This window comes from Papio anubis, chromosome 6 (genome assembly GCF_008728515.1).
Source record: "Papio anubis isolate 15944 chromosome 6, Panubis1.0, whole genome shotgun sequence".
NCBI lineage: Eukaryota > Metazoa > Chordata > Mammalia > Primates > Cercopithecidae > Papio > Papio anubis.
In genome coordinates, this window is record NC_044981.1 from 150,931,053 (window position 1) to 150,954,550 (window position 23,498).

At 40.6% G+C, this 23,498-nt stretch overlaps 1 protein-coding gene and 1 non-coding gene across 3 annotated transcripts in view; both read left to right on the forward strand.

Moving 5' to 3' along the window:
• Positions 1 to 23,498, forward strand: part of LAMA4 (laminin subunit alpha 4) — a 148,486-nt gene that overhangs the window by 43,091 nt on the left and 81,897 nt on the right. Inside the window, exons 4-7 of one of the 2 annotated variants that reach the window (XM_021937958.2) lie at positions 4,755 to 4,879; positions 10,542 to 10,622; positions 20,279 to 20,493; positions 22,948 to 23,022. In XM_021937958.2, coding sequence (XP_021793650.1) covers positions 4,755 to 4,879; positions 10,542 to 10,622; positions 20,279 to 20,493; positions 22,948 to 23,022 — 496 coding nt within the window. Of the gene's footprint in view, positions 1 to 4,754; positions 4,880 to 10,541; positions 10,623 to 20,278; positions 20,494 to 22,947; positions 23,044 to 23,498 lie in introns of both variants that reach the window. The other variant, XM_021937957.2, reaches the window with a different exon arrangement.
• On the forward strand, positions 15,610 to 15,716 carry LOC116275488. Its single transcript, XR_004184621.1, has one exon. It is a non-coding gene; the product is annotated as a U6 spliceosomal RNA (small nuclear RNA).

Sequence of the window (23,498 nt, forward strand, 5' to 3'; positions counted from 1 at the left end):
CTCTCCTTCCTCTACTCTCTCTCCCACACAGCAATGGAGGCATCTTTCAAAAACATAACCCAATCAAGGCATCCCTCTTTCCAAAATCCTCCTGGAGTTTCTCCTCCAGCCACACTGAGCACACTGCCACCTAAACATACTTTGTTCTTTCACTCTCTTGTGCCTGAACTTGTTTCCCCGTTTTCTACCTGAGATTTCTGGAAGGATAACTTCAAGGCTTAGTTCAAATGTCACCACCTCCATTAAGCCTTCTCCAACTTTCTCAGGAAGAGCTAAAAGCTGTCTTTCCCTCATCTTTGTCCCATAGCAGGTATGTACTTTCTGCATACCTCAGACATAGCCCTTCACACACTGTATTATTCTTTGTTGACCTCTCTGTTTCCTTCACAAGTCTGTGAGTTACTCAAAGGCAGGAACCAGGTCTTCTTCATTTTAATAACAGATACAGCCCATTGTCTATTATATCCGCTTAATTAAGGTTTGTTAAATGAATGAATAGGTTACTAAAATAACAAGCTACCCTAACTGCAAAAATCTTTAATTTTGTAACTTATGAGATACTTGGGTCACTTCCTTATGGCAGTAAGATGTACTGTCTTATGCTAGAAACTCAGGCTCAGGCCCAACCCTGTATGTAACTAGCAAACAGTGCTGCCAATATTAGGTATTTTTATTTAGACCTTTGCTTATCAGAGTGTAATCCAGACCAGCTGCATTGATGATATTTGGGAACTTGTTAGAAATGCAGACCCTCAGGATGCAAACATCCTGACTCACAATCTGCATTTTCACCAGATCTCCAGCAGATTCATGTGCACATTGAAGTTGGGTAAGTATTGATCTACATAGAGAGCAGTTCGCAAACCTTATAATATCATAAACCTTTACACTGTTAAGGATTATTAAAGATACCAGAGAGCTTTTTTTATGTGGACTATATCTACCAATATTTACTACATTTGAAATTTAAACTGAAAAAATTTGTAATCCTTATACATTCATTTTAAAATAGCAATAATATACCAATTGCATGTTAAGACAATATGTTTTTTATCAAACATAAACATATTTTACAAGTTGAAAATATGTTTAATGTATGGCTTAATAGAAGAAGATGGATTCTGCCATCTGCTTCTGCATCAGCCTGTGTGATATCTTGTGTTGCGTAACCTCTACACAATTTCACCTTACACATATGAGAAAATGAGAATGCAAAATATAAGAAAAATCTTAGTATTATTTAGAAACAGTTTTGACCTCCCTGGGCATACTTTGAGATCCATGGATCTAGTCTTGCATAAAGCATGCTGACAGACACAAGAAGGCAAACCGGATTCTTTTGAACCTTCTTCCTACATTATTCTGGTCCTGTGACCAAGTAGATGAGAGACATAATTTCTCATGTTGGGGAGGCACAATTGGTGTCCAAATGGCATTCCAAACACTTACCTGCAATCAATTATCTAGATACAGCTTTCTTAACCACTGGTTAAAAGTTCAGAATGCTAATTTCATTTTTAAGTGGAGTCAGTTTATTAAAAAACAAACTTTTCCTCCTGTATTAATCCATGCTCACACTGCTATAAAGTCATACCTAACTGCTGTGCCTATGGAGTAGCCATTCTTTATTTCTATACTTTGCTAATAAACTTGCTTTCGCTTTACTCTTTGGATTAAAAAAAAAGAGACATACCTGAGACTGGGTAATTTATAAAGAAGAGAGGATTAATTGGCTCACTTTTCTGTGGGCTGTACAGGCTTCTGCTTCTGAGGAGGTCTCAGGAAACTTACAATCCATGATGGAAGACAAAGGGGAAGCAGGCACATCCTCACATGGCCTGCGACGGGGGCAGGGGAAAGAGAGAGAGAGTGCACAAAGGGGGAGGTGCTACACACTTTCAAACAACCAGATCTCATGAGAACTCTATCACAAGGCAGCACTAGGGGAATCATGCTAAACCATTAGAAATCACCCCGATGATCCAATCACCTCACACCAGTCCCCACCTCCAACATTGGAGATTACAGTTCAACATGAGATTTGAGTGGGGACCCAGAGCCAAACCATATCACCTCACAACAACATACTTTTTTATTGTTGTCATTTTTGTTTTCTGTTTTTTAAATGCCAGAGCACTGAAGGTAAAACAGAAGACATTTTGCAATCTCAAAGTAAAAAATTATCAGAACTGGAAGAAACTTGAAAGGTCATCTAGTCTAAATCGTCACTGTGCAGATAAGGGAACAGAAAACCAAGAAGATCAGGAGACTTGTTCAAAGTTGACCAGCTAGAAAGTGAAAGAGCTAGGGTCCTTTTCTCCCTGCCTCCAGCACTCTGTCTGCCAATCTCCCAGAATGTGCATCGAAGCCTTTTAGGGAATTTCATAATAAACCTTTTGAAAGAAGGCAGATAAGGAAAGTTCATACTTGCATGCTGAGCATTTAGAGGGCAAGAGAAATTTGGTGGCTTTGCTCTTGAGGGTCATTGCTTCCCATGGCTGCCATGGCAGAATTAAAGCCCTGACAAGGAATCTAAAGCATCTCTCAAGCCACAAGGGGACAGAATTGGGAATTAGCTCATTTTTGCAGCATAATAGTCACTTTGGGCACAAAGAATGGCCTAACATCTTACAATAGGCCTGTTTTCTTCTGTACAGCGGGGCTTCATCTGTCCAACAAGAACTCAGACAAATTTAACCCCAGCCTACAAGCAGTCCTGCCAGATCGTTTATGGCTTAGGTTCATGGTAGTTGGGTAAGGCTCATTGGTTTTTCCTGGGATGAGAGATTGCCACAATTTTGTATTAGCTTTGGGTGTTTATTAATTTCCTTCATTTGCTCCAGACACAAATTCGTTAATTCACCTTTTTCCCTTTTCCTTCATTTTTCCCCAATAAATATTTCTGAAGGCTGACTTAGCACAAGACACAGTATTATGAACTGTGAGGGAAATATGTTACCATCCTGTTGTCTGCATATCACACTTTATTTTTCAGTGTTTCTCATTGATCTCTTAAGCAGTCTGAACTAGTCCCTAAATTCTATTCTGCAGACATAATTTTAATCAGGGTCTAAAGATTGCTCATACCTGATGACTGATCAAATGTGTGAAGAACATTCAACCGGGATAGCTAGTTGCCCTTATTAAGATTCTTCCCCTTTGACTAATGTATTGATATTATATTTCACTTGAAGCTCAAAGTGTTAGTAACACCGATGCTTTCTAACGCATTCATTTTACAACTGTTTGTTAAGTCTTTTCTTCAGCAATACTGGAGAAGCAGTATAATATGGAAACTAACAATTTCACTTCTGGAGCCAGATTTCCTGAATTCAAATCTCGCTTTTGACACCTACATCTGACCTTGGACAATTTACTTAATCTCTCTGGGCCTCCATCTCTTCAGATGTAAAATGGCGGAGGGTGGGGTGGCGGGGGAAATAGGAACCTATTTCAGGATTGTTGTGAGAATTAAGTCAGTTAATCCATATAAAATGTTTAGAGCAGAGCCTTGCTATTCTTTTATTCTGAACCTCAAATAAAGCATAAAGGCCAAAATAAGGAACTCAGAGTTCAGCCTACTGCTATTCCATCTTGCTTTCCCAAGGTTCCTCCACTGTTTTTAAAAAGTTGTTCTGTTGAAGCTCGTATGCATCTGTGTGAATAAGGCAACTGCTCAAATAGGAGGGTGCTTCTTCAATGGCATTCTAATTCTAACAGTATAATTTTCCACTGCAACCCCAATTCAACCTTTATACACTCTGATGAAGGTAAAGATGAAAATGTAGAGCTAATGGCTTTGCCTTGAACCATCTAGTACAATCCCATAGAAGAAAGCTGTTTGTGTGTTAACTCACTGCCCCTTGTAGAAATTAATCCATCAGTTTGACAGTTACTGAGTGCCTACTTCATTCGAGTTAATGGCAATACGGTGCTAAAAGACACAGAGTTGGAGAGGGGTGATGAGGCTGAGAATAGATAATAGCACTACAATGTGGGTGGTGGAAAAGAAGGAAGGATTCTGAAAGGGAGAATTAGGATTTACTTTCAAGAGATTTTGCAGCCTAGTGTGATCTTGAATGATGAATGGCATTCCAGACAGAAGGGTCAGCCTGCTTTGTGCTTTTACTCCTATAATCCTTACTACAAGTGGAAAAATAGTGCAAAAACAAAAACCAAAAAAAAAACCCTCCTTACTGTTTCTTATATGTCACTATCCAAGATACCAACCCATGAGCAGAACGCTCTTTATCTACCTTCTACTCCATTTATACTACAATCTGACACATTTTATCCTTCCAAGACCATAAATCCTTATTGTTCCCGTTGTCATGGATAAATACCAGAAGGGTGTTTTTTGGTTGGTTGGTTGGTTGGTTGGTTTCTCATTTCATATTCATTCGAAGTCAATAAGCTGATATTTCTGGAACTTCCAGGGTTTGATCATTCTGAGTATCACTCTGAATTGAAATGAGTAACTGATGAATAATCTCCTCTGCACACGAACTCCAGAGTCCCTAGGCTGCTAGCACACACACAAAAGACCAGGAACAATTCATTCACCACTTACCCACACTCTCTGGCATTGACAGGGGCCTGAGTGACTCCTCGTACTAATTAGTACTGCCACACACTGTCTGTGCTATCTGACCTGACGTCCATTTTGCTTGAAAAAATATTGCATGATGCTTAGGTTTGCTGTCTCTAAAATTTCTTTTGCATCCTCATCAATCTTCTTGTCTTTTGTCTCATAGCACTGCCAGCGGAACACAACAGGAGAGCACTGTGATAAATGTCTGGATGGTTATATCGGAGATTCCATCAGGGGAGCACCCCGATTCTGCCAGCTGTGCCCCTGTCCCCTGCCCCATTTGGCCAAGTAAGTCCTAAAGGAGGATGGTCTCTTCTAATGACCAGTCTATGTATTTTTTTATTTTGTTTTGTTTTGCCTTATCCAGAGTTCTGAAGCTTCTCCATAGGCAAAACCTCATATTGAGATGAGACTGGAAAAGATAGAGAAAAGGTTTCTCATCTAAATACACCACCTGGAAAACTTAAGCACTTACAATATAGATGATAGCTCTGTTCCCAAAATATTGGGGTACCTCATAAGGTCAATAAAGTCTCTTAGGTTTTATAAGCAAGGATAGTCTCATCTTTTCTTAACTATCCCTTGACCTAGAGCAATCACAACTGGTAATACCAACAGACTCATCATAATATCATATTTTCAGTACTATTGCCTCTTATGATTTTCATAAAGGAAACATTTCCCTGCATATGGCTTTTCACTCAGAATTAGAACACAGATCAACAGAATGCATGCTTTAGGCCAATCAGCTCACAGAAGATTTACAGGAACACTTTCTGGCTATGTTTTGACCTGAGTGAGAAGTTAAAGGAAAGAGACATACATTTTAATGGAAATAATGGAATGTTTCCATAAATCCAGTAATGAAGTCATCACTGGCCATTTTACTCTCTTTAAAATGACAGAGTATGGAATTTAACAGGTATAGTGATACATGGTTTTCCAAATAACCAATTCTCTGACACCAACTGGGTGTCCTACAACCAATTCGGTTCTGAAACTAAGTTTCCACAGTCAGCACAGATCCCATAGGTTAAGAAATCAGTTCCACAAGATTGCCCCCATTACAAATGTCAGCCAAAAATGGGGTCCCCACGCTAGTTCACACTTCTTCCCAGAAGACCGCAAATTTGAGAAGGATCCCTCAACCTCTCCCCAGGTTTGACAATTCATTAAGATGACTCACAGAGTTTAGAAAAGTGCTATGCTTATGACTGTCAGTTTATTATAAAGGTTACAACTCCAAAAGAGCTACATGAAAGTGATGCATAGAGCAGGATATGGAGAGGTGGGAGCGAAGAAGGAGAGCGTGCAGAGACTCCATGCTCTCTGCTGGAGCACTGCACTCTCAGCACCTCCATGTGTCACCATCCAGAAGCCCCCCAAGCCTTGTTGCTCAGGAGTTTTTAATCAAAGTTTCATGTCATAGGTATGATTGGTCAAATCGTTGGCCATTGGTAACTGAACTCAATCTCCAGCCTCTCTCTCCTCCCTAGAGGTTGGGGGTGGGGAGGGTTGAAATTCCCAACGTCTAATTACATGTTTATGTTTGGTTCCTTGGTGGTTCCTCTGGTCATGGGCTCCCATTCTGAAGATATCTAGCGATCCACTGTGAGTCACCTCATTAGCATAAACTCAGATATGGTTAAAAGGTGGCTGTTATGAATAACAAAAGACAGTCTTTTCCCTCAGGAAATTCCAAGAATTACAGGAGTTCTGTGCCAGGAACCGGAGACAAAGGCTAAATACTGTGGGTTTTTTTTTTTTTATTATGCCACAAGTGGAAAGAGTAGCCAATCTAGGTTCATATTCATATTTTGACACATAATACCTGTGTGATCTCAGGCAAGTTACTTTCTCCCTAGATCTCCCTTTCCATGGGATTTGAAGTCAAGAAGCCTGGGTTCAGATCTTGGCTCCATTCCTTGGTTCATTTACCAGCCCCATATCTCAGATTTTCTCTTAGTACAGTAAGTCAAACTAGAAAGTACAGATCTGCATCATAGAGTTGTGAGGACTGTACGAGGATATGTGGGGAGCATTTGGGTTGGTGCCCTGAACGTGGAAAGGTATGAGGTAGATGTTGCCTTTCTTGAACACATACCGCTGTATTTTTGCTAACACTTAGATTTTTCTTACTCAATGCCTGGCACTGTTCTAAGTGTTTGGATGTAATATTTATGTAATTGATAGCTGTTTTAAAGATTAAATGATACGCATAAAATGACTTTTAAAAATCTGAATGCTTACTACACACACACACTCACTCATATTCACACACTTACTGATAAACAGAAAAGAAAAAGAGAGATGGCAATCAGATTCCCCCGAAGTTTTTTCCTTACCTGAACACCAGTATCAACTAACATTTCACCTCATAGCTTGTGATGTATTCAAATACTACGACAAGTCTAACAGTCAGAGTAGTCAGACGTTTTTCAGCCCCATCCTTCTTTAGAAACTATTAAACTGCCTCAGACCTTGCTCTGTAATTTTTCATGTCTCATAGTATTAATAACGTGTGCAAAATGGATGGTACTCACAGTGAGGGTAGAAAATGCAAACATTAACTGTTCTGTTATTTTCACTCAAGTATGTCCTGATTTATGAGCTCCCTTCACTCTGTCTTGGTGTAGTTTTTCATTGGTCATTAATATTCGGCTCTCAAGCATTCGTCTTAATCACATCTGGTGAGATCTTTAGCACAGTTCTCTTGCCATGGTGTATTTTGTTAAATATATTACCTCCAACTTCCTCATAGCTGGTTTCACTCATTCTCTCATAAAGATGTTGTGTAGCCTCATCTGCTCAGAAAAGGTTTATAAGCGTCGAGGTGCAGTTTTTTCAGACAGTAGCAGATGAATTAGGCAGGCAATCTCAGATGGTTCTTTCTAATTATGTTGTTCCACTTGTGCACTTTTCACCCTATTTGCATGACAAGACTTTCTTATCTAAATTACCTGGTCTTAGGATATGAGACCTTTAGAACATCATTCCCTATGGACTGAGAAGCCTTGTCTACATGCAATCATATATTTATTGAGCACTTATTATACACTAGTATAAAAACTGGTATTCAGTACTTTTTATGTGCCAGTCATGCACTAGTCGCTGGTGACACAGCAGTGAATAAAACAGTCAAAAAATCTCATCTTTATTGAGATAGGTCAAAATACAGCAGTGTTTTGAAACTCCTAGAGCAAATGACCCTTTACCTTTTGAATCACATTATCCAGTATGTTCGTTGAGCAAGAAGCATTTCTGAATGCTGTTAACTCTTTAAGAAATGAAGTCAAAAGTTGCCAACTGTGAAGTGAGTCTCCTTTCCTGAAAGAGGAAACCGTTTCCAAAGGCGTCAAGGCACCATGTCTGCCCATGATTTTTCTCTGTGTAAGTGGATCCAGGGTTCAAAGAAGCACTGAAAGGACTTAGAGAATGTGCTCTAAAGTTGGGTACATATTCACAGATATGAAAACTCAAGTCTCTAATAGTACAGATTCAAGGCTGAAAAACCTACTGAAAATGAAAATGAAATCAAAAGTGTGTCACCTATAAGTAAATATTATGTCGGTGTAGGGAGGAATTAGTAAGGGTGTGAGAGACCAAGGGATTTTACAGATTTTTCTCTGTAGTGACAACAGCTCTACTTCTTGAATCCCTTGCAGGGGAATCTGGCTGCAAAAGAGGAGAGGAGGGGTTAGTCTGTGATCATGGAACAGAACAAATTTTCTTGGGTTCTAAAAAGTTCTAACCTTTAATGTGGCCTTATTATTAACTTAGTTAGCTAATCTCAAATATAATTAAATATCTTATCAAAAATCAAATGCCCATTGCCTCTTTCAGCTTTTTAAGGAATTCATATTGCTACTTTCTATAGAAATGGAAGTTCCCGGACTTTTCAGAAAGGTGTCTAGTTTAGACTCTGAATTACACTTTGAAACATTCATTAAGCTGAGCCCACAGACGCAGGACTTGGATTTCCAGTTACAAGAAAGCAAGGAAATAATGCTTGAGGGGGTTAAGCAAACAAACAAAGGGCCGAGTCTATTTTTCTCTAAGTTCCTAAGGATTTTCTAAGAGCAAAAGACACCCTTCCACTGGAAATGGGCGCCACAGTGGTTACAGTGGCTGAGAGAGACGCAGTGTTTTCCCTCCCCTAGCCAAAACCAGACAAAACATAAACAGTCAATGCTGATGAGAAACAAAAATGAACCCTTGAGGGCTGGCCCTGCCTGCCGCTGAGTCTGCCTTCACCACAGAGACCAGTGGTCATGCCGTTGTTCCCGGGGACGATTTGCATAATGTCCATGTATTTATCTGGGGGTTGGCCAGACGTCCTCCATCTCTACCAGTAGCTATGGAAATTGCTCCAATTAAGGAAAATGTCATCTGTTTGAAACAGCAGGACATCAGCTACAGGCGGATGACTCCAGATGCCCCTAGCAGATGTTGCATCCTTCAAGCGTGGGCGGGCTGCTGGGTGGAGCACCTTCAAAGAAAGATGGAAGTGGGGGTTCCTGTTCTGGACTCTTTTTTTTTTTTTTTTTTTTGAGACTGAGTCTGGCTCTGTCGCCCAGGCTGGAGTGCAGTGGCCGGATCTCAGCTCACTGCAAGCTCCGCCTCCCGGGTTTACGCCATTCTCCTGCCTCAGCCTCCGGAGTAGCTGGGACCACAGGCGCCCGCCACCTCGCCCGGCTAGTTTTTTGTATTTTTTAGTAGAGACGGGGTTTCACCGTGTTAGCCAGGATGGTCTCGATCTCCTGACCTTGTGATCCGCCCGTCTCAGCCTCCCAAAGTGCTGGGATTACAGGCTTGAGCCACCGCGCCCGGCTCCTGTTCTGGACTCTTAACTGACCGTGGTTCTTTAAGTAGGCTAAGAAATCAGAACAAGCAAAATAAAGGGTAAAAGGGGAAAGAAATGTAATTTTGTTGGAATGTTTTTATCAAACTGTTAGAGAAAATAAATTGTGGGTGTTGCCTTTCACTGAGAAGCACATATTGTTTTCTGACTGATTTTAGAAGTGTCTTCAAATAAATAAACACATCTCTTTGCTTTCCTCCAAACACCATTAGGGTAAGAAATGGTGATACATAAAGGAACAAGAGAGCAACGGGTCACACTTTATTGGTTGTACAGTACCAAAGCCAAAGCTAATTTAAAAGTCCTTAAAATTTTACACACACACACACACACCCCCCTATGCCCCACACAATTCATGTGTCTATGAAGAATTTTCCAAACACGTGGAGACCATAACCTCATTTCCCTTGCCTTAATAATGAGGAGACTTATTTATTCCACTAAACCAATATTTTTATTACTTTTTTGTCCTGTGTCCTAATTTTTATTACCTTTAAAAAAAAGGAAGAAGAAGGAAGAGAGAGGGTTCCATGGGATAAAATCCTTTTATGGTGGGTCCTATGTTTTGCTGCGGTACTTGACTGGGACTTTCATCAACTCAGCCAGTCTCAGCACCCTTATTTCCAATGTTTAAAGTACACATGAAAGAAATTAAAATTCTGTGGAGATTATGTAGTTTAGAACTGGTTCCTTCCCTTTAAAACTGGACAAGTTCTAGTGCAGAAAAAAAGGGGAAACTTTTAAATGACTACACAGACAGTGATGGAAATAAAAGGGGATTCTCCTATAAATCCAAAATTGCAGGTAGAATTTGATTATTTTTCCAGCTTTGGAATACATGTTTCGGACTTGTGCTTGAAATATACATATAGGACCTGGGAAACGGCCCCACCAACAAGTGGCATTTTCTTTTGGGGCCTGCTGGCCTAACCTTTCCTGCAAGGTAAATGCGTACAAGTTTACATAAAGAAAATGATTACACCCATTAGAACTTAAATGGGACCATCATAGAGGTAATGCGATAAAAAGTTAAGACAGTCTCTTCGGTGTTGTATGGAATTGACATCTAATATTTGCTTCCAATTTTAGTTTTGCAGAATCCTGCTATAGGAAAAATGGAGCTGTTCGGTGCATTTGTAAAGAAAATTATGCTGGACCTAACTGTGAAAGGTAAGCCAATAAAATTCTCTATTTTCCGTGTAGGTCAAAGGAAGCTTTCTGTTTCTCACACTCAACAGCTCTGCCATACTCCCATTTGGCTGGTCCTGAAGGAGATGCTTAAGTGTGGTTGAGGGACGCATTTCAAAACCCCTTAGGGAAGCTTCTCCCAAATCCCATCCCCCAGATACAGCAAATAACAATATGCTTCCTAGAGCTTCAGGCCAGGGCCACATCTCAGCATAAGCACACAGGGAAAAAGGAAATTGAGGATATGTGTTTTGAAAAGACTCTCTAGATGATTTTGGTAGTACTCTTTTCTCTCTCCATCATTGAGGAATACTACTAAAATGAGTGTTCCTCAAAAAAGAGTGAGCTTTCCTCAGTAAATAAAATGTGAATTACCTTTTGTCAATAGAGCAATAAATTAGAAAAAAAAAACCCACAAAGCTATTATTTTGCCCATTCTTTACACTAGCTTTATACCATACTAAAAAGTAAACAAATTCCACAGGAGTTTGGGTTTTCTGGATCCCTGGCTGGTATTTACATATGACATTCTTTTCTTTTTTCTTTTTTTTTTCTTTTTTTTTTGATTATATTTTAAGTTCTGCGATACATGTGCAGAACGTGCCGGTTTGTTACATAGGTATACATGTTCTATGGTGTTTTGCTGCACCCATCAACCTGTCATCCACATTAGGTATTTCTCCTAATGCTATCCCTCCCTTTGCCCCCTAACCCCTGACAGGCCCTGGTATGTGATGTTCCCCTCTGAAGAACATGTGGTGTTTGGTTTTCTGTTCCTGTGTTAGTTTGTTGAGAATGATGGTTTCCAGCTTCATCCATGTCCCTGCAGGACACAAACTCATCCTTTTTTATGACTGCATAATATTCCATGGTGTATATGTGCCACGTGTTCTTTATCCAGTCTATCATTGATGGGCATTTGGGTTGGTTCCAAGTCTTTGCTATTGTGAATAGTGCCACAGTAAACATACGTGTGCATGTGTCTTTATAGCAGCATGATTTATAATCCTTTGGGTATATGCCCAGTAATGGGATTGCTGGGTCAAATGGTAATTCCGGTTCTAGATCATTGAGGAATGGCCACACTGTCTTCCCAATGGTTGAACTAATTTACACTTCCACCAACAGTGTAAAAGTGTTCCTATTTCTCCACATCCTCTCCAGCACCTGTTGTTACCTGACTTTTTAATGATTGCCATTCTAACTGGCGTGAGATGGTATCTCATTGTGGTTTTGATTTGCATTTCTCTAATGACCAGTGATGATGAGGTTTTTTTCATATGTTTGTGGGCCGCATAAATGTCTTCTTTTGAAAAGCACATGACACTGTTTTCTAAACCGCTCTGGGCTTTGCTCATGTAAGAAAGGCCTTCTCTGCAGAGCACGAAAGGCTTTCCACTGAACGACTCCTGGTAAGATATTTCCCATTCCCTCCACCTGCCAGCTGCTCACAGTGTTGTAAGATAAAATTACTTTTGCTAAAAGAGTCTCTCAGACAGGTTTTCTTGTTTTTAACAGAAATGCCATTAGCATTGGCCTCACCATTGTGTTTAGGCAGCTAAATGATGTGTAGTGCCCTAGAGACAGGGAAGGAAGAGCCAAGCAGAACTAGTCAAGCACCCAGTCACTCATTTGCAGGCCCTCAACAGCACAGACGGGCTCACAAACTCAACCTGGGGCTCAAAATGTAAACTTTAAATTATAAGCAATCTCACTTCCAAAGAAAACACCCTCTATCTCTCAAAAAGTGGGTCTGAAATTCAAAAAAAAAAAAAAAAAAAAAGCCACAGTATCTGTGATACAGAGAAAAATCTTTGCACTTGGAAGGTATTATTATTATGATTATTAAATGTGCAAACTGTGGATAATTATTTCACTAAAGGGTTGTGGACTTTTTAAAATGTATTTATTTATTGCCATAAGAGGGAAAGTGAGCTTAGGGCCCACATAAATTTCATCTCTTAGGAGGGACTGACAGAGATGATCAATTACATTGGGTTGATTAATATTTGTGACACACTTATCCTATATTTCCTTACTTGGGGACACAGGAAAAGGAGGCACCTGATCTACTTATTTTCTGGCTCACAGGAGGTCTGCGGCAGTTGTTAATCAGCCAGGATGGAGCTTTTTCTCCTCAGTATCTGAGGTTAAATTCAGTTTAGTTTGATAATGACTAAGCAGTATTGCTAATGGGTGTTCGATGGCCCCCATGGGGAGAGTTAATGGCCTTAGATAGAGCCCTGCTGACCAGATACAAAACTCCCAGAAGTGAAATCGCCTGGACCCTAAGGGCACAGTCTTGTAAAATCACACAGGGGTGCAGAGAAGGGTTCTGTCATCCCAAACCCTCAACAGGACAGCATGCCCACCTCTGACAAGAAATTACAGATAATAAATGCCTCAGCCCACATAGGAGGCTCATGAGCTCTGCCATTACCCAGTAAGACTAGGTCAGATCTGCGGCTGGAGTGGTAGGCTCCAGACAAGAGCAATAGTCTGGGAAGTGAAAGTAGAGTATTAAAAAGAAGAGGTTTGTGCATCAGCCTGGCTAGTGTGAGTCTCAGCTCCACCACTTTGTGACCTAACCGGGCAAGTTCTTTGACCTCTCCCAAGTGCCAATTTCCACTTGTACGGAATGGAGAAAATAAAGTTACCCATCTCGTAAAACTGTTATGAGATAATAACGTAAAGTTTTTAATATGGGACCTGGCCCTGAATAAATGCTCAGTAAGAATTAGCAGGTGACAGTATGAGTCATGGTGGTCATTGTCCAACTTCTGCCACTGCTGAATGTGTTCCTGGGACACGTTGGCTCATTTCCCTGAGTCCCAGTTTCTTAGCTAGAAATTATGGTTCTGAGCTAAATAATGCCACTGATTAATGGTCACTTATGTCCTTATTGCATTACATTCTTCATCTGTCATCTTCACAGCCACCTTAGAAAAGGTTGTATTTTGTCATCTTGCAGATGAGGAAACTGAGCCAGAAGGGCTTCATCTTCCAAATGGTGGTGGCCTTTGCTGCTTTTTATTTGTGTTTGACCCTGGGAATAAGAGGAGGATTTCTGCTTGAACAGCCAAGCTCTTAAGTTGCTGAGTTAACCTTTGCCTAATCTGTGTTTTCAATGTATTTGTGAATTTGAACCTCTCCAAAAGAGCTTTTCTAAATATGCAGCTGATTTGTATGGATATCTGTTTTAAACACAGGTAATAATTAGTCCAAACCAAGAACATACTAGTTCTTTTTGCACTGTAGAGATCGTTGAGTCTGTCTCCGGGAAAACTTTGGATTCCTGAGCCCTCCCCAACTGCCCTTCACCACCCACTGAAAAAGAATATCCAGGGCGCAGGCCCAGGACCTGTATTTTGACTTCCCATTGGATTCTCATGCACCAGGACTCTTACTGCTTTGGGAACTACTGCTCTACCTTGACCTTCAATACCACACTCTCATACTAGGGACGTATTTCTCAAACCGTGACTTAAGAATGTTGGTTGTCCTCGGAAATGAAGGTTTGTGAGTTCTCGGTGAATATTTTCCCAATTTTATGTTTAATTTTAATAATAACTTTAAGGAAAACATTCATTGAAACACGTTCTGGACTTTCTGCTGTGTCATGTTATAAGAGAAGATCTCCCTCAGTGCTGGGAGAAAATAATAGAGGTGACAGTGTGTCAATGACACATTGCAGACAATTGGAAGTCAAGTGGCATGACATCAAGGCAAACCGTAAAACTAAAGATTCCAAAATGAAAATTGGTGAGACACATAAGTTGTCACATGGCACATGGCCGGATTTGCATGCTGAACGCAGGCAGTCTCTACCACATCGTTTTGCAAGTGGACATTTGGTTAAAGACAACATCAATTATTGTATTGAATTAATGTGAATCTGAAATTGATTAGTTTCATAGTTTTATTTATGTTGTATTTGAAAATTTATTTTGGTTTTCAAGACATGTAAAAACCATAGACACAAGGAGTTTCTACCTAGCTTCATGTTTGAAATATTTAAAGATAATTCAAGCTAACACTGGAAGGGATATTGTATGAAAATGTTTTTCCTTTTAAAAGAATCCATGTTATGTGCAAATTTGCAAAACATTGGTCTAAAACATAAAGCATGTTTTACTTACTCTGCCTCTTACACTACTGGGTAAAAAACAGCTCAAGCACACCCACCTGCCTTAACAATTAGGTCCATGAGTGTTGGCCTGCTCTGGGCCCTACCTGTTTTTCTTCCTTAAAGACCTTCTCCCACCTCACACTTTAAACCCCCCATGTTGGACATGCTACCCCCCAAATCCACCAGATCAGCTGGCAAGCTTTCCGCATTGCATTGTATTTAAACCATGATCATGATGATAAAAATAATAACATTTATTAGGTACTTACTGGGTGATGTGTCAGGCACTGTTGTAAAAACTTTACAGACAATGACTTAAGCCTCAAAAGCCCCCAAAATCTTCTGGGATACCATTTTCACCCTTATTTACAGAGGAAGAAATGCGACATAATTTAAGTCACTTGCTCAAAATCACACAATGGCTTCTTTATCTGTCTGTGAAACCATGAGCTGCTTGACAGATGCAGTATCATATCCCTCCTCTGTCTATTCCTCCCCCAGCACAGTATCTGGCATGTTGAAGGCCTCAGTTGTTTTTATTTAAGTAAAAATGATTTTTTCTCAATAAGAAATAACAACAGCACTTTTCATGTTCCTTTAAAAAAGGTACTATGTAGTGACAAGAGTCAGTCATTCCTTGCCCTGTTTTACCCCCAACCTCCCACCCCATTTCAGGAAAATGGAAAGGGTGACCCAGAGTTGACTGAGTCTGGCTGAATAGAGATTGCACATGGAAGTTGTCTTCTGATACAAATAATTATAAAATGCACAAGCCTTGTAGAGTTTTGCAATTCTCATTCTCATCCCAGTAGGAACAACTAAGAACATTTTGAAGATGAGGTGCTCCCTTGGGCAGCATATATACTAAAATTGGAATAACCCAGAGAAGATTAGCATGGCCTCTGTGCAAGGATGACGTGCAGAATCGTGAAGCAGCCCACATTTTCTATCCCACATGTTCTCCCACATATGAGGGAGCTAAAAAAAATTAGCTCATAGAAGTAGAGAGAATAATTCTGATTATTAGAGGCTGAGAAAGGTGGCAGGTGGTAAGTGATGGGGGGAAGGCTAGGGAAATGCTGGTTAACAGACACAAACTTACAGCTAGAAATAAGTTGTAGCTTTCTACAGCATTCTAGGGTGAATATAGTTAATCATTTAGTTTCTGTTTTCCAAAAACTAGAAAAGAGGATTCTGAATGCTCATAATACACAGAAATGATAAATGTTCTAGGTGATGAGATATTAATTACCTTGATTTGATCATTATACATTGTATACATGTATGGGAATATCACTCTGTATCCCATAAATGTGTATCATTACATGTCAACTAAAAAATAAAAGGGAAAAAAATCCTTGTTCAGGACTCACCAGCTTCACCTGCCCCCAGATATATAATATATAGTAGTGTGTGTAGTGTGTGTGTGTGTGTGTGTGTGTATACTTAGTTCATTTAAAAAGTAAGATGAGGAACCTGAGACTCTGAGCCAGAAATGACTTAATCTAACATCACACAATTGGGTTAGCAATAAATCCAAAACTAAAACCCAGGACCCTCAACGTTCAATACCATTTTCAGTCATATGATCTCAATACCTCAGTATTCACACTGCCTCCCATAGCAGCTTTAATAGTATACTTTCATGCGTCAAACTTGGTGGTGGAGTGAGAAACATGCTAAGACTACATGATAATTGATATGTGAGTCTTGTTGCTTAAGGATCAGGAGAAAAGAATGGGGCAAATTAAAGCAAATCCAAAGTGACTTAAACCCCTAACAGGAAAGGCAGTACACAGTATCATCAGAGATGAAGATGATAATCATGATGATTTCAATGATGGCCTTGATGATGGAAAAGAAGAAGGAAGAAGAACAAGAGAAAGCTAACATTTATTGAGGTTTACTGTGATGCGGGGATTTAGTCTAATCCTCTCTGAAGACATCAAGTTTTTCACACTTAAGCCCTGTTATTTGCATAGAGTTCTTATGATTCCGTACTCTCTAGCTTGCCCAACTCCTGAATTCTTGTCCTGTGACCCTGAATAGGTTACATACGTTTTCCTAGCCTTATTTCTCAGTCTTTCATAAAGAAGTGGAGAGCATTTACATGGCACCTACTTTGCAACAAGTGCTTTTTTTTTTTCTTTTTCATGTCATTTGGTTTAATCCCAATGATAGCTACAGAGTGACCTCCCTCCCAGAAAGATTTCTAAGCCACCTAGCCCAGGAGTTTGAGCACTCTTGATAAAGACTTTCAGTGCCAGTTTTAGAGCCCAGGGAGGAGGAGCAGAAGAGAAAGAGAAAGGGCGGGCGGAGTGGGAGAGCTTCAAACATTCCTGAAACAAAGTTTTTGGTCAAAATAATGTTTTTTTCTAAACAAAGTATCTTTTGGTTGTCCATTTTGCCCAAATAATATAATCACTAACCAAAATGGCAAAGTTTCATATGCCACAATCCTTTCATTTGAGCTATAAACTTATCAGTTCTATTTTCCCTGGATGGATCAAGTCATTAATAGACTAGAAATGAGATTATGGAAGAAAAAATAGGATCAGGCTACAGGGCACCAGGGCTCCAACGCTGACTCTAAACTCAAATACTGGTGCTTTTGTGTCTTTGTTGTTAGTTCTTTGAGGGCAGGCTTGGGCACTTTTATAATCATTAATTTATTAATTAGTTCATTCTTTAATGCTAGACTGCTGGAGTGGAAAGAACATTAAGCCTGGAGTCCCACAGAGGTTTGAGCTGTGCAGCAATGAACAAGTCATTTAGCTTCTCTGCCTTCTAGCTTTCTTATCTATAAAAGTAGGGGTTTGTCAGGAACTATCATAAGTAAACTTTTGTATGCTCATTTTGTTAAATCCATAGGGTCCAGAGTTTTGACTACAACTTCAGAGTTATAGTCAAACTCTGAACCTACCACCAGAAGATGTTCTTGAGACTCAGAGTAACTCAAAGTAGGTTTCCACTGTGATTGAGATTCCAACTTACAGAATAGAAAATTTGAGTTTTCTCTTGTAAAAGACCAGGGGACCTCCTATGGAAAGCACATGCAGTGGAATTAAATGGAAAGAAAGTTACCAGCATCTGACTTCTATGAGCTTGGGCAAGCCCCTTCACTCCCAGACCTTAAGATTCCCAGCTACACATTGAGCTGGTAGATCTGAGTCTCATTTCAGTCAGCCCAAAAGCCTAATATTCTCTGTTTGGTGAATCGCAGCAAAGGCCAGAAATTCAATCCAGCCACACATTCCATAGAGGAATAATTTATGCTGGCTTAGGGACCTGCAGATCTATAAATCTGAGGTGCAAAAACATGAGAAAGTGTGCATAACAACACTCATTGACTATTTCCTCTTGGGGTGTCTCTTTGTGGGTTGTGTAGAACTTACACTCATTCCCATCTTTTTCATAGACGTGAGTTCTAAGTCCATATTCTGTATCATTATGTTTGATTCATTTGCTATTCTTTCAGAGCATGGGCTATGTGTTTTTCTTCATCCTGTCTCCCTCTATGCCTTACATACAATGGACATGAATTGTCCTTGTGTTGGATGAATCCACTTATTCATTTACAGCAGCAGCAGTGTGGTCCAGGGTGGAACAAAAGAAAGAACTCCAGGGTCAGAAGGTTTGGACCTTGCACTGTGACTTTCCAACTATGTGACCCTGGAAAACTGAAGTAGCCTCCCAGAATGCCAGGCCTGTGTGGCCTCCCTCCCAGGGTGTCTGTGGTAACTAAATAAACTCACATAGATGAAGCTATGAGGTTCAACGCAGGTAAAGAGTTTAAAGACTGACCATATACTATCACTACAACTACACCAAGAAACTGAGACATGGGAACAGAGGCTGAAGGAACATACACAAAATGTTGACAGTGACTTTTTTAGGGTCCTGGGATTACAGATGTGATTTTTTTTTTAATCTGTTTTTCAAATGTTCTGAATCATAATTCCCTTACTTTAAAGGGAATCCTTTTTTAAAAAAATGTAGTGTTTATTATTACTGGCCAGGGCTTGTTGATTTCCTTGGAAAGATCTCCCTTCCTTTCCACTCCCAAGGCCAACACCCTAGCCCAGGCCCTCTGCACCCCACCCCCTCCCTCTGCTCTAGCCTGTAGTCCATCCTGCATGCTGAAGCCAGCACCAGCTTCCTTCACTACCACTTCCATCATGCTCAAAACCCTTTGCTGACTCTCCTTCTTTTTCTCTCTCATGCATCAGAACCAACTTCTCTACCTGACCTTCAATCCCATTATGATGTGACCACGTGTTCTTTCTGGCTACTCCCAAAGTGTCTGCAGCTCCAGTTGGCCCATCTTCCACACTAGTTTAGAGTCCACAGCAAAAGAGAGTGCACAATCAGCCAACAAGCATGTAGTTTGACCTGTACAGTACTCTTACAAAGTTTGAATCAACTTTTAAAAATTGCAATTTCACATAAACATCCAAATTTCCACTTTTTTCTCCAAAAATAAAATATGGCAACATAAGTCCTTCATCCTCTCAAGGCTCTAGGCTGGCAACAATCAACTGGAGCCTAGTAACAGCTGTTCCCTTAGATGGGGCCTACAGGCCCACCATTCACAGCAGGGCCTCTGCTGCCCTGCAGGGCACCTTTGGGGAAAGTAGGGAAAGGCAGTTCTTTTTCTGGGCAGAGACGGCCTCACCTAGAATGCATAGCTTGGCAAGCCAAGCAAAGGCTGGATGGATTTTGGTCTCCATTCTCCAACTCAGCTGGGCGGTCTCATCAAAGACCCAGCCAGCATGACCATAGGCACTGGCTCTGCCCACACAATAAATGCAGGTAGGCACCTGGCCTCTGTAGGTGCATGTATCTAAAACATCCATGGCAGTCTGGGCTCCAACTCCATTGATTTGTGGTACTCTCAGCTCTGCCATCTGCTTTGACTCCAGGCTGGCTTTGCTCAGTCACAAGTTGCTTCCAGGAGCTGAAGATGGAGAGAATGCCGCCCCATGACCCTCAAACGAGAGCCCAAGCTACACTCCTGAGTCAATCCCTTTCAGCCAGGAGAATACCAGGCACTGACTGGCTCAAGCTTAGTTACTTAAACAATTCATTGTGACTAGACAGATCAATGTTTCTCAGCAGAGGTGCTATTAATGTTGTGGCTAGGACATTTCCCAGCTGTACGCTACAGATACATCTCACTGCAGTACCTTTGGCATATCTGGTCCCACCCATCATATATCATTTTTGTATAACAGTTCCCTGGCTGGATATACTAGTTCAATCCTATAGCTGGAAGTCTAGCTGAACTGAATGGCCTACAGATGAAGTGAACCAAATGATCTATAATAATGGGGAGGGGTGGTTCCTTAAAAACAAAGTCTGGTCCTATGAAGAAGATGAGAGAGTGCAAATGGATTCTGGGAGGGTGATCAACACATACCCACTACATCTTTCTTCTTCGTAGGAAAGAAGATTAAAAGCAAGAAAAACTATGATGCTAAATGTTTAAATGTGTGATATTCCTCTTCAGATGTGCTCCTGGTTACTATGGAAACCCCTTACTCATTGGAAGCACCTGTAAGAAATGTGACTGCAGTGGAAATTCAGATCCCAACCTGATCTTTGAAGATTGTGATGAAGTCACTGGCCAGTGTAGGAACTGCTTACGCAACACCACCGGATTCAAGTGTGAACGCTGCGCTCCTGGCTACTATGGGGACGCCAGGATAGCCAAGAACTGTGCAGGTGCAGTATCATAAATACTAAGCCAGCTATCTGGCCAACATGACCCTCTGCCAATATTGAATTTAGATGAAGAATTTCTCTTGGGGAAGTATTGTGAGTGCCCCCTTGTCACTTTCCCAGGGCAATATACATTCTCAGTAATATGCATCCCAAACCCACCAGGAATAGAAATTTTTATGAAGACTACTAATATAACTTTGCTCATGGGTGGAATAAACTAGGAGACACTAACACAAATGAACTTTTGTCTTAGCATCTTATATCCTTCCAGTTTTAATCAAAGAAAGAAATCAGACTTCTATGGATTACCTGCCATTAACCAGGAGACTGAATGAAATCTTGCATGGTTCAGGCCAGGCATGGTGGCTCCTCCTACTCCAAATGCACTTTGGGAGGCTGGGGCAGAACCTTGAATCGCTTGAGCCAGGGTTCAAGACCCAGCCACAATGATAGCCATTGCTATCTCTACTAAAAACACAAAAATTAGCTAGGCGTGGTGGTGGGTGCCTATTGCACAACGTAATTCGGGATGGATGCAGAGATCAGGTCAGGATCCGGTTTGCCGGGCGGGCGGGCGGGCGGGCGGGCGGGCGTTTCCACGACCTTTCGCCCGCCGCCCGCCAAAATCACGGCGAGGCGGGTGAAGGAAAGAAGGAGAAGGAAAAGAGAAGGAAAGGAAATCTGGTTCAAATCAGTTTTCTTATTCAGAGAACTATATCTCTTTCTTTCAGTTATGTTTGATAAGGAAAGGAAAGGGAGAAAGGGAAAGGAAAGGAAAGGAAGAAATCTGGTTCAAATCAGTTTTCTTATTCAGAGGGCTATATCTCTTTCTTTCAGTTATGTTTGGTAAAATCAAGATTTCCATGAAATAGATTAGCAAGTCAAGGGTACCATTTTTAATCACCACCACCCTCCAATGTCCTCAAATTATAAGAGTAAGTATTTCAAAGATAGCATGGAAAACTTTCAGTTAGACTTCAGTTAGACTGAAACGCACAAATCTTATTCATGATGTCTCCAATCCATTTGCCACATAGAGTGAAGCTCTTCAAAAGTGAAGTGAGATTGCTTTCCTCTAAGAGTACAGGAAGGCTGAGATTGAGAATGTCTTACTCTTATGTGACTTTGAGGGGAGGGAGGGAGAGCAGGAGATATTGTACTCCTGTGGCATGGCTCTATAAGAAATCCTCTCACTGAAACAGATTTCCACTGGAAAAGATTCAAGGAGTAAGGAGTTTTAAATTAAAAAATGCAACATATATGTTCTGCAGAAGTCACAATAAAAGTAAACATGTCTACAAAAAAGCAATGTGCACAGAGGCGTAACACTGAGAATGACAGCAGAAAGGAAGGAGCAGTGTGTCTAGTCAGGCTAAAGAGAGAGAAGGCGGATGTCAGAAATAATGTTGGCAAAATCAAAGCCTGAAAGGTTGACATCCTGATTCTCAAAACATTTACTAAATTTGTGTTTAAACTACAAAGATTCAGGTCACTCTTGGAAGAGAAGCTAATTTTAAAAGCAATAAAGCATGATCTTGCTGAATGGTTTAATAAATCTGCATTTTGTGGAACATTAAACAGATGAAATGTAATAAATAGATCTCCCTATGAACCTGGTTTCTGTGATTATTCAGTAAAGACAGTTAAGAAGTGGGGGGAAATGCACAATTCTATTCCAGTTAATTGCTAGCATAGATAGTAAGAGAATTCCTCTTTAAATATTACAAATTAGTTCCCACACAGAAACTCAGTGGAAATTGAACAGTCTGATGAGATTGGGTTTTGTTTTTGCTTTTTCCAAAAGGCATTAGAGAAAATCATCAGTAGATGAATAATGGGCTCCCAGGTCTTCTAAATTCATGTAAAGATGTTCCTGATTCCTTGCAGCACATTATTCTTATTGCACTCATATCTGTCATTTGGAAGTTTGGAGTCCGTCTTGCCAAGGGTCAAGAGTAGTGGGAGCCAAGAATTGCTCCTGGGCCTCCTCACTCACTCTTTGCTGAGCTGCTCCTCCCTCACACCTGGCAATGATCAACCCCCGAGTTAAATTAAACTGGAGTATCAGTCTGCAAGGAAGGGATGGCTTTCAATTTTCAGTTGAATGATGACCTCATGGTCATTTAGTATCTTGTGAAACTTACCAGGACATTTTTGGACTGAAGCAATTGCACTGTCATGTCCGAATCCCAAAGAGTTGGGAGAGAAATCCTAGAAAACTTAGATTCAGTTTTGCCCAGGGTCACCTTTGAAAATCTCATTGGGCTGGAGCTTAATCGGATGAAGGGCATAATCTCTGTATCACAGATTCTACACAGTCTTAAGGAAGAATGTAATTAATCCCCATTGATAAATTATACACTGATAGCTAGTGTTTCTAGAAACCAGGAAAATACTGCCATATTTTAAGCGTTAAGAAGTGAATCTCTCGTCTCTTATTTTTGTTTCCCACAGTGTGCAACTGCGGGGGAGGCCCATGTGACAGTGTAACCGGAGAATGCTTGGAAGAAGGTTTGGAACCCCCTACAGGCACGGACTGCTCAACCATAAGTAAAAAAAACAGTACATGATTGACTAACCCCACTTTCTCTAATGTGCTGCAGGTGTGGGATTAAGAAGTGCTATGCAATATCACTCTCTAGAAACTGCCGAGTCCCACCTCCTGGACTTAACCCTTTCTGCATCTCAACAAATGGATCCTGCACCAAGTACTTGGTGGTCCACTTGATTCCCTCAGGCAAATGGGTGGTTTACATTTGCATAGCTCTACCTTATCCAGTCTTTACATTCAGCATCTTGCCTGATGGCTAAAGGCAAAGTCAGAAACACAACTGCCAGTGACAGAGCTCTTTTCAGCTCCTTTTTCTATACTGTCTTTTCAGGTCCTCAGATAATATGATGTACAGACAATACTTTACAACACCTGGGGAAACTGAGATACCAAGAGATTTAAGTGGCTTCTCCCAAGTTACCCCAAATCTGAAGTGGGAGCAGAAGTAAATATT